This window comes from Micromys minutus, assembly GCF_963924665.1.
Source record: "Micromys minutus genome assembly, chromosome: 24".
Classification (NCBI taxonomy): Eukaryota; Metazoa; Chordata; class Mammalia; order Rodentia; family Muridae; genus Micromys; species Micromys minutus.
In genome coordinates, this window is record NC_137959.1 from 13,266,384 (window position 1) to 13,277,482 (window position 11,099).

Here is an 11,099-nt window from a genome sequence, read left to right on the forward strand (position 1 = left end):
GCCATGACACTTCAGCCACAGCCTCTCCATGAGTGGTGGCCAGTACACACCACCAGGACCCTACGACAAGGTGTGAGCACACATGGAGAAATGGGACTCTGGTCCTCGGGCCTGTTGCCTTCTTATGGGATTTTCTCAGTCCTCAAGTCTTTCCCTTCCCCCCAGAGGCTAACGGGGACATACAGGGGTTTCCTATGGTATGTAAAAAGCTAAGGCAGGAGCCCTAGGCAAGGCCCCAGTTCTATCTGGGCCTCTGTTTCCAAACCACATAGTCAACAACACAAGGGATGGGCCCTCTCAGACTCTATAGCTCATCCTCCTGTTCTTCTCAGACCCTGGCAGTGGAGCCCAGGCACTGGCGCAGGTTAGGGCTCAGAGTGAGGTCTAGTTCGGTGGAGGATGCTGGCATCCCTCAGCCCCACTGCTTCACACTGTCCCCGTCCCTCCCTTCCTGAGACCACCAGGGGCAGCTGTACTGTTGGCACAGAGCTGTGAGTTCAGGTCAAGTCCTTTCACATCTCAACATTCCCTCGACTGTGGGTATCTGCTGGGGGTTCTGGGACCACTCTGCAGTGTATAATGGCGTGCCTTGCTTGGTGTATCTGGGGCTTCTTTCTTCTCCCCAGTGCTAATGGAGCCCTGTTGCTTGCCCAGAGTACAGCAAGAAAATGACTATGGCTCCTGGCAGTGTGGTCAGGACAGACAAGTGGCATAGCTAGCCAACGCAACGTGTGATGCGTATGTGCAGGTGTGTGTGTGTGTGTGTGTGTGTGTGTGTGTGATGTATCACATCAAACACTTCTCAGGAAGGGTGGGCACTTGGCAGGTGTCGGATAAGCATGAAATAGAAGAGGGAAGGGTGGCTTTGAACTCAGCACAATCCACTTGCAAGCGAGAGGGAGCCAGCTTCAGGCTGCAGCAGCTGCAGGCAGGAGCACCTTGTCTGCTGTGCGTACTTCGGTCAGCAGCTGTTTTCCCTCATGGTGCTGAGACCTGTCTTCATGCTCTGTGACCCAGGGCTTGGGTGTCATTCCATTGTCCAGGTCACCTCTGGGTCTTTGATGCCTGGCCCTGTAGGACTGCCCTTGGCAGGGAAGCAGGCACTTGAAGAGGGAGTATGGAGACTGTTCCCATAACTTCAGGGGTCCCGGGAGCTCTGAGCTGATGAAGGGCCATATGGCAAAGGACTTACTATTCTGATGACTTTATGGGACAGAGGATAGATATGATCATTTTTTGTCACTTGTATGAGAGGAAAATGAAGCATCAGAAATGCATCCCAGTCTGGGCCGAGTCTGGAGTTTCACCTCTTCATGTCCTGCCTGTTCAGGTGCCTGTCCTGAGGTCTTGCCTGACCTCCCAAGTCATTGGTTCCTGTTGCCTTCCAAAAGCTTCTCGTCCTCGGTTGAAGTTTGCTTTGTGAGGCCAGTCTCCTGTCTGATTCCATGCATCTCCTTTGTCCTTGAACACTAGAGATCACTGGTACCCTGGGACCTGTATGGCCTGCCTGGGCTCTGGCCTCTTTCTCTGGCTAATCATGTCTTAGTCACTGTCCTTCTCCCTTCACCAGGGTCGGGGATGGCCAAGGGTGCCCATGGCTTTACCATGGGGCCAATAGTGGTGCCCTAGTTGATAGTTAAACAAACCGTGTCTGTCTTTCTAGGAGCTGCAGTGTGATGTTTCTGTGGAGGAAGACAGCCGGCAAGAGTGGACTTTCACTCTGTATGACTTTGACAACAACGGCAAAGTCACCCGTGAGGTAAGTGTGCTTCCTGCTAATTGGTAGGCCTCAGGTACAGGGTTTGGACTTAGTCTGAGTCTGCTGTTCCCTCATCCTGCCTGGTGGGGGCAGGGCTAGGGAAGGACTTGTGAAAGGTTGCTGGGAGTGTCCTGGTACCTCACACAGCCTGGGACTCTGGGTACCCCTCCGGGGAGAGGTGGGAGACATTGGCAAAGTGCAAGGCCTTTCTAGAGAGGAACCCCAGGTTCCAACAGTCTTTTCCCATTTCCTTCTCTATACAGTTCCCTACACTCTAGCAGCCACCCTTGATTGTGGCTAAGAGAAAGCAGTGATTGTGGCTGGTCCCAGGTCCCTCACCTCATTCAGAGTCCTCTTTCTACAACCCCTCCCAAGATCCTCTCACCCTCTCCGTGCCTCTGCCTCTGCAGCACCAGCTGTGCACCGGGCTGAGCACTGGGCAGGAAAGAGATGGTGTCAGTTCTCCATGTGTTGCTCTGACAGCCTGCTGAGGCTGAAAACACCAATGGGACACGAGTGAGCAGCTTCTTAGAGGGACAGCCCATGCCAAGCTGACCTTAGCCATGCAACGTGCTACCCTGGGGAGGGCGCCTGCGCAGCTGATTCCCCACTTAGTAGCTGAAGGAGACTGGCCTGGGCCCCCTCTGCAGAATAGACACAGTGGGTCATTACGGCCCTGCTAGAGACCCAGATTCCATTCCAGATGCCAGGAAAGCCTAGACGGGCTCAGGCTCCGCTCCTTCGCTCTGCCTCTCCATGAGGCCTGCATTATGAGGTGAGGCCCGTTTGAGATGGTGTTTGGCACCTGTGTGAAGATAGAAAAATAGGTGGGTAGGCTTTGTGTCCTCCTGTGGTCCAGCATGCGGGCCTGCTAGTGACTGCAGAGGTACTAATGCTAGCCTCCAGATCCTTTCCCATCCAGGCTAGGACACGTACCAGGTTCTCCACAGCATAGATAGGAAGTCACCTTTAAGTACTTGGAGGGAGATCTGGGTTACAAAGCATGCCTCTGTCCCAGGCTGTAACTTGGGGGCCATGAGAAACGGGTAGGAGGAAGAGCCTGGGATAGAATCGTACGTAGCTCATCTTGTTGTGGGTAACAGGAGCAATGCATTGGCTCATGCATTTTTAAATTTCAGTTCTGGGAGGCTTACTTCAAGTATGGCTGAATCCAAGGTTCAGTATGTGCAGGACCAGGCTTTCCACGTGAATGTCCTCTCCCTTCCCAGTCTCTTCTTACTGCATAGACTGTTAGGCACTGTCAGCTCTAACCTGGACCCTTCTGTCTCAGGATTCCCTCCCACTCAGAATTTCCATACACGGTCCAGAGCCACATCTCACTGGCTTTCCAGCCAGCCAGCCTGAATGTCACAGGACATACGGGACCACCTGTGGCATCTTTGTCACACACATGCGCCACACTGAAGATGGCCAGCCCTTGGTGGCTGCCCTGTTCCTTTCTTCCCGGTTTAGAGATGCTTAGGGGCCTCCTGTGTACATCCCGTACTGCAGAGTGTGCAGTCTGAGACACAGACAGACACTCATTTCTGTTTTGCCACTGTGTCCTTGGTGATGAGAGGAAGGAGCCACAGGGAAAGCAGACTGTCCACATGAGGTGGGTCAGTGTGGCCTGAAGTGAGCCTTTGCATTGGGTGTTCTTTCTGAAGAGCCGAGATGGTGCTTGAGTTAGGGACCCTGCCTCATGCGTCACCTCATCTCTATTCACGAACATGTTTTAAACCTGCTGTTCCTGCCTGTCCCTCTTCTTCGTAGTGTGAGTACATGTTTTGGTGTGCCCAAGCAAACAGGTTCCTACCTTACTGCATCTTCAGCCCGTGTCCAGGCTAATCCTCCAGGTGTGACCTCGTAAACCTGGGCTCTCAGTCACATAGGAAACAGCTGTGGTCACCTTTGTCAGTCAGCTTTCTGTCACAGTAGCTACTGAGCTACTCAACTTACAGAGAGAACAGGCTTACCCCAGTTTGTGATCCCCATGGCAATTTACCAACAGGTGTGCATGACAAAGCAAATTGCTCACCTCAGAACTGAAGGAGAAGACAAGGTCCCACAGTCCTGGGAACATTCCTCCAGTGACCTAAAGGCCCATCACAAGGGCCTTAAATGCTTATTTCCTAAAAGCTCCCAATATGTCACCGCGAGACCATATCTTTATTATATCAGTTTATAAACAAACTGCAGCAGCCCCCATTTCTCTGTGACAGCCCCTGGTTTTTAAGATGGGGATGAAGCTGCTTCTTCAGCTTCTGAGCCACACAACACTTGAAGAATGTTGTCAGTAGCCCTCGGTTTCCTTGTTTGTCATCACCATCATCTCCTGAAGAAGGTGCAGTTTTGAGAATGGGTGGTGTGGCTCTGCAGGGAACCGTGGGAAGGACAGGGAGAAATGGAGTCCTCCAAGGTCTCTCCCCAGGAGGAAGCCAGGCAGCTGAGTGAGCAGGGGTGAGGAGCTGGAGGCTGAGTCTCAAACTGCTGCCCCTCCAGTCTGTCCTCCACATCCTCCCATCTGGCCTTTCAGAAGCTTTTGCTGAACATTCAGTTAGTTGTCAGCATTGATGATTTGGAATATTTCTCAGAGGACTCTGGCTTTCTGGGTACACTGAGTGGCCTCATCCTGTAGTGTCAGCTAGTGAAATGTCTGCCATGTTTCACAGGTACACCTATTCTCCACCCCCTGTCACCATAGACCCTGCATGCTTTTTACCCATCACACATCTGCCTGACCATGGCATAGCTGGGGTCTCCTCTGCCTCGGCTGAGAGAAGGTAGGGGAGGGGCCAATTATGTCAGAAATCATGAGGAATTGCTGGACGAGGTAACTGTGAGTGTGCCTAGGGATACAGTGTCTTTTAAAGGAAGTGGCTGCCCTTCAGACAGCTGAAACTGAGAGCACAGAAGGCCTAGTAAGGGGTGCTTGTACCCGCTACCCTAGTCAGAAGTCTCTGAGACTCCTCAGAGAACACTGCTGGAGACCTCATTTCGGTTTAATTAGGTAACCAGCCCAGAAATCCTTAGTCAGGTTTCTCTCAGACCAGTTTGTCTTCGGTGACTCTTACTTCACACTACAAAGGCGGACAATAGAAGTGACCTCCTCACATCCTAGGGCTGAGGCATCAATCAGCCTGCATAGTTCTGGTGAGAGCTTCCTTCCTAGTCTGAGCTCCAGGAGCCATCGAACAGCAGTAGCTGTTCCCACACAACCCTCCTCCACCACCATCAACACCTACCTCCTCTCCATCACTCACTGGATCCCGATGTGGTGTCCATGGGGATGTCTGCAGAGGAATGAATGGGCGGGGCCATAATCCAGTGAAGTGTAGAGCACAATCACGTTTCTGTTCTCTAAGAGCACGGTACCATCACCGGGCGCCTCTCACCTAGGAGGGTTGAGAGCTGGTTTGGGAACACTTTCCCCTACTTGGATGTGGCTATCTAGGGAGTTTCCACATAGCCTGTTAAGGTCCCAGGGGCTCACAAGTCACCCTGAGTTCATGAGTTTCTCTCCTTTGCCCCTTGTTCTTCATTTCTTCTTCCTGGGACTTTCCCCCCATACCTGCCATTAGCCTCCAGCTCTCTTTGAAAGAGCTGGGGCCTTCAGCACAGCAGCGGTCACTAGATCTCTGGTTGGTGGTGGCAAGGTATTGTGGCTACAGTCTATGGGGTGTCTGCTTCCTCCCAAACAGGACATTACCAGTTTGCTGCACACCATCTACGAGGTGGTTGACTCCTCTGTGAACCATTCCCCCACATCAAGCAAGACACTTCGGGTGAAGCTCACCGTGGCACCTGATGGGAGCCAGAGCAAGAGGAGTGTCCTGTTCAACCATACAGGTGAGAGTGACAGCGGTGGCCACTATGGGAAAGACTGGGTGGACCCAAGTCAGCCTGGGAGGGTGGGAAGAGACCCAGCTACCACGACAGTGGCTTGGTATACTGAAGGGCCTCAGCAAGCCCTTGAAGGAATAGGCCTCAAGGGAGGGGGAGGGGAAGGAGGGAACCACAGATGGAAAGCCCAGTGTAAGCAAAGGCATATATGGAGTTGAGACTGGGCTTAATGAGATGCTACATGAACATGTAGTGGAGAGGATGCAGGCCTGTTTGGGAGGGCAGCTTGTGAATCTGAAGAGGTGAGTGAGATAGGCAGCTACTTAGTCTTCGCTGGGCATCCCTGCCACAGAGCTGTAGTGAACTCCTTTGAGTGTTTTCTGGGGACACAATGTACCAAATGCCCCTGGCAGAGCTGGAGCAGACTCTGACAAGCCTTTCTTTCTGGGACTCAGATCTGCAGAGCACAAGGCCCCGAGCAGACACTAAGCCTGCTGAGGAGCTTCGTGGCTGGGAGAAGAAGCAGCGAGCCCCACTCAGGTATGACATGCCTCATGCCCGTGAGCTTGTATTGAGGGCCAGCTGGATGCATACATCCTAAGGACTTTGAGTAGCAGGTTCCATCCTGGGTCCTCTGCACGGGCTGTGGATTTATTTCAGAAAGCACAGATTTACAAACCAGACCCTAAATTTGCAAATAAAGCATAGGAAAAAACAAAACCCTAGATAGAGCTCGTCAGTGTATTCCATATAAGATTTCTTTAGATTTTCTCCATGTGGTTTGGATTTAACATGCATTAGGTGTTTCTGATGTATTATCCACCATAGATGGCGTTAGGGTGGCACCTTGGGGGTCTAACACACTGGGATTTCTCCTGGGAAATATGTGCTTTCACAGCAGCGGGACAAAATCCCAAGCCTCCTATCCCTTAGGATAGCCTGACTATTCGGTGGGCTATGAGAAACCGCCATTTGCAGGCTTCTTGCTCTCAGAATTGTGAGATTCTGAGTTATCTGAAGTAAACTCTCCTGTTGTTACTTCCGCATAAACAGAGGGAAGGAGGGCTGTTTAAAGAAAAGCGTCTAATAACAGCATCAGGGCAGCAAGCAAGTGTGGGGGCTCTTCAGCATGGGTGCCAAAGAAGGCATGGCCGGAGAACGCCTAGCCCTTCACGTGAGCATGGAAGACAGACCAAGCTAGGGCACTGCTAGATGGACAGTGGGCTGGATTGCAGGCTCCGGGCTGACTGGAGATGGGGGGCGGGTCTGTGGGGCGTTGAACAGACCTTGTGGCGAGGCAGATTGCGGGGAACGTTGGGAAAATGGAGGCAGAGACTGAGAAGTTTCTGCCTCAGACCCCCTTCTCCCAGGTCACAGAGAAGTGACGAGCTGTCCACTTGCTGATGGCTTCTCAGCTGACCTTAGGGGCTGTGCCTTCCTACATAGTGTCCCTTTTGTCACAGGTTTCAGGGTGACAGCCACCTGGAGCAGCCAGACTGTTACCACCATTGCGTGGATGAGAACATCGAGAGGAGAAACCACTACCTAGACCTGGCGGGGATAGAGAACTACACGTCTCAGTTTGGACCCGGTAAGGGGCTGTCGTGGGGTGTAGTCTGGACGCACAGTGCGGGGTAGTAGCCACTGATCCCTCAGACTGGGGAATACGTAGCTTTTTACTGGACAGGTCAGAGGCTCTTCTCGGAGAAGGTAACATTAAAGACATTTTCAAAATCAAAGTACTACTTAGACAAAGCTGGCAAAATCCAAGAGAGAAAGAGAGGTGAAAATCCAGCAAAGACAGTAGACCCACTCAGATCATCCTAGCCCTGGTCCCACATCAGCCACAGCCCAAGTGGCTGCTTGGTCCAGCCTCTATGCCCCCTGACCTTGTTCCAGCCCTGCTTCCTCTTAATGCTGAGTTCACCCTGCGTTTCCCTTTATCTACTGAGGATGCTCTACCCACTTCCTTTACTCCCTTCCTTCTCCTTCCTCACCACTCAGCAGATGGGAACGTTTCTCTCCCTCTAGGGCTGCAAAGGGTATTAGAGGGCTGGTAGTTCAGATAGAGAGGTGATGGTTCCTGATAACCCAGGGTAGCCCGGTGCACACAGTGGGTGCTCATAAAGTATCTGTTGGATTGGTTCCTAGGCTCCCCTTCGGTGGCCCAGAAGTCAGAGCTGCCCCCTCGAATCTCCAACCCCACTCGCTCTCGCTCCCACGAGCCAGAAGCCGCCCACATCCCACACCGGAGGCCCCAAGGTGTGGACCCGGGCTCCTTCCACCTTCTTGACACCCCATTTGCCAAGGCATCAGAGCTCCAGCAACGGCTCCGGGGCACTCAGGATGGGAGCAAGCACTTTGTGAGGTCTCCCAAGGCCCAGGGCAAGAACATGGGTATAGGCCACGTGGCCAGAGGTGCAAGAAGCAAGCCCCCACTGGTGCCCACCACCCACACTGTTTCCCCCTCTGCTCACCTGGCCACCGGCCCAGCCCTCCTCCCCACCCTGGCACCCCTGGGGCACAAGAAACACAAGCATCGAGCCAAGGAGAGCCAGGCAAGCTGCCGGGGCCTGCAGGCCCCACTGGCTGCAGGAGGCTCCACCGTCTTGGGGCGGGAACAGGTGAGGGAGCTGCCTGCTGTGGTGGTGTATGAGAGCCAGGCTGGGCAAGCCGTCCAGAGACACGAGCACCATCACCACCACGAACATCACCACCATTACCACCACTTCTATCAGCCCTAAAACCCACCAGGCCGCCACAGGAAGGACCCACCCCATACCCTAAGGCATTGTTATTCTATTAATTATTGTTATTATGGCAATTATTGTTATTAATAATTATTGTTACTCCACTAATATTTAGCCAGCCTTCATGTAGAAGACATACGGAAACACAGAAGTAAACTTTTGTTTATACGTTGCGGGGATCATATAACTCACCCAAGAAGTGACTCTGGGTCTAGAAGGGTCCTTGGGCCACCCCAGCTGCAGGGTCCACACAGATCTTCCCAAACCACAGAAGCTGCCCAGCTGCCCCACTACAGCTCTTCCAGGAGAGCATCCTTGCCTGGTCCAGCTTCAGAGACCTTCAAGCTCCATAGGACAACAGCTGCTACCTCTCAGTGTTATTCTGGTTCAATTTCGCCCTTAATCAACTGTAACACTACAGGGAATTTCAGTGGACTGCCATTGCGTCCTCTCTCCTTGTGTTCTCATGCCTCAGCCCAGACACCTTAGCTGTGTTTCCAACTAGCCCTTGGCCCACGTCAGCCCCGTCCTTTCTTTTTCCCTTTGCCATGCACAGTGTAGAAGTACCCTCTCTTCCTGTGCCCCCCTTGGCTTTTGAAGGCTGCACCTGTGTTCAAGGATTGTCCTTGTAGCCTTCTCAGTTTGGGAGCTACTACAGAGAGAAGCAGCCACATAAGAAGCGTGGTCACCCAAGATGGCACTATTGTGTGACGGAGGGTAGGAAACCTGAGTTCACCATCAGCAAATAGTTTGTGGCTCTCTAGCAGTCTTTGTAGCTATAGGTAGATGCTGCCTGTCCGTGTCTCTGTATCTTTCTATAAATACACTCTCAGGTATCTTTGCCGGTGTGCAGAAATCACTACGCTGCTCTGTGGAAGCTCCTGCAACCCAGTTGTACCCCATGTGTTTCCTGTAAAGGCTGCCTGTCCGTCATACGAAAGCAGCCACATCCGCCCACCTCATTTCCTCATGTCTGAAGTCTGTGGTTTTGGAGAGATCTACTTGAGTATAGGAACTTAGGGTGGAATGGGGGTGGCAGCTGAGACACTGGGCAGCATCCTTGGCAGAATAGGGGTTTATCCAACAAGGGTCCAGGGGACCAGAAAAGGTTCATTGTCAAGTAGTTGGGGCCCTCGCATAAATGAGATTACACTCCTTTGCTTAATAATCTGAGGAGGGATGAATGAGGATGTCTGCCAACGCTGGAGCAAAGGCTGAGGGACATCAGAACCCAGACCAGCACTGAGCTACCACTGTACCTCTATACATGAAGGGTAAGAATCAAGAGATGCCTAGAAGCCATGACATTGATTCAGATAATGTAGTAGGCTGTGTGAATGAATGAGTGAATGAATGAATGAATTTACTGGGGGGGGGTGGATAAATGCCTCCATCCTTCCCCTGCCTGTCTCATTTTCTTCTCCAGTATCATCTTCTGAAGGCCTTGGGGGGTGCTTTTATTCTTGAGGGTCCAGAAAGAGTCCGACCCCAGAAGGAAATGATGCTCGCCTGTTTCCTGAGTTTAGCATGGTTGGTAAGCTCGTACTTCTGAAGGTAGGGAGCATTTGAGGTTTTCATGGTGTTAGTTTTCCTGATTGCTGGTGTGCCTGGGTCTGTCCTCAGGGCATCACTATGAGGAAGTAGGGAGTGGAAGTCCAGTAGAAGTCCTGGGAATGTGAGGCTCAGAAAGGTCAAGAACCTGTTTGACACACGTGGTAGGTCCAGTGTGGGGTCCTTGTCTTTAGGATCTCTAACACTAAAGGATATGAACCCCGAGTTTTCCTCATGGGAAGCTTTTCTGTTTGGCTAGAATCCAATTTTGAGTAGGTAACTGCAACCACGCCAATCAGCAAGGCATTGTTGGAGCTTTGAGATGACAGGATTCAGTATGAATGAAACCGTTTTCGTCCCCAAAGCACCCTGTGCCAGCAGGCCAAAGCAACTGACATTCTGGGTCCAGGACCAGGAGGAAAGAATTTTCGGGGAGACAAAGGCTGTATGAGGGCCTTGTGATTGACTGGGCTTGGGGAAAGTAGTCACTCCTGTACCAATTACATGGCACATCTGGCATGTGCCCACCTGCCACAGGAGGTAAGGTTACCGTGGATGAAGACTGGGACAGCAAAAACAAAACCGAATGGCCTCCAGGGCCACTCCACAGGCTGCTGCCTAGGGAGTGGAAGCCACTGGTGTTAGAACACAGATCCTCAGCCTGGGGAAGGAGGTCCCCTGCTGCTCCAGAGTTTCGCTAACTTCTTGCTAACTCTTAAAAGTCACTTATAAAAATAGTACCGTGTGCTCACTTGTAAGATAAGAGATGAAGGTAGCGGACAGAAGCATAGATGAAAGGTAAGTCAGCAGGCTCCGTGTCACACGCTCAGTCTCCTGAGAGCCACCCAGCATCTGTGTGCAGATGCCCTCCGGGACCGTGAGTGCAGTGTGCTGGTTGTAACAGACTGGCTGTGGATGCTCGAGGCCTGACTCCCCTTCCTCATAGCATGCACTGCAAGCGAAATGCTGAGCCTTGGTCTCTCCCTTGTGACTGCTTTCTAGATGTTAGCTGTCTTCACTGCCAGAATAAACGAGTTTTATAGAGTATCTCCCATTTAAATTTTTTTAATCTAAAAAACCCTTTTTTCAAACGCAGTGGGAAACAGTTGTGCAACGGGAACCTTGAACTCACCCACCCAGAAGTTTCAAATGCTGACATTTTGCTCCATTTTCTTTCTGATCTATTTTTAAGAGAC

General features: G+C 51.9%; 1 protein-coding gene across 1 annotated transcript in view; it reads left to right on the plus strand.

Moving 5' to 3' along the window:
* NKD1 (NKD inhibitor of WNT signaling pathway 1) overlaps positions 1-8,443 on the plus strand; it is a 70,837-nt gene extending 62,394 nt beyond the window's left edge. Inside the window, exons 6-10 of the mRNA XM_080937308.1 lie at positions 1,664-1,759; positions 5,461-5,608; positions 6,058-6,142; positions 7,066-7,193; positions 7,754-8,443. Coding sequence (XP_080793434.1) covers positions 1,664-1,759; positions 5,461-5,608; positions 6,058-6,142; positions 7,066-7,193; positions 7,754-8,346 — 1,050 coding nt within the window. The 3' untranslated portion in view covers positions 8,347-8,443. The remainder of the gene's footprint in view (positions 1-1,663; positions 1,760-5,460; positions 5,609-6,057; positions 6,143-7,065; positions 7,194-7,753) is intronic.
* Positions 8,444-11,099: the final 2,656 nt, after the last annotated feature.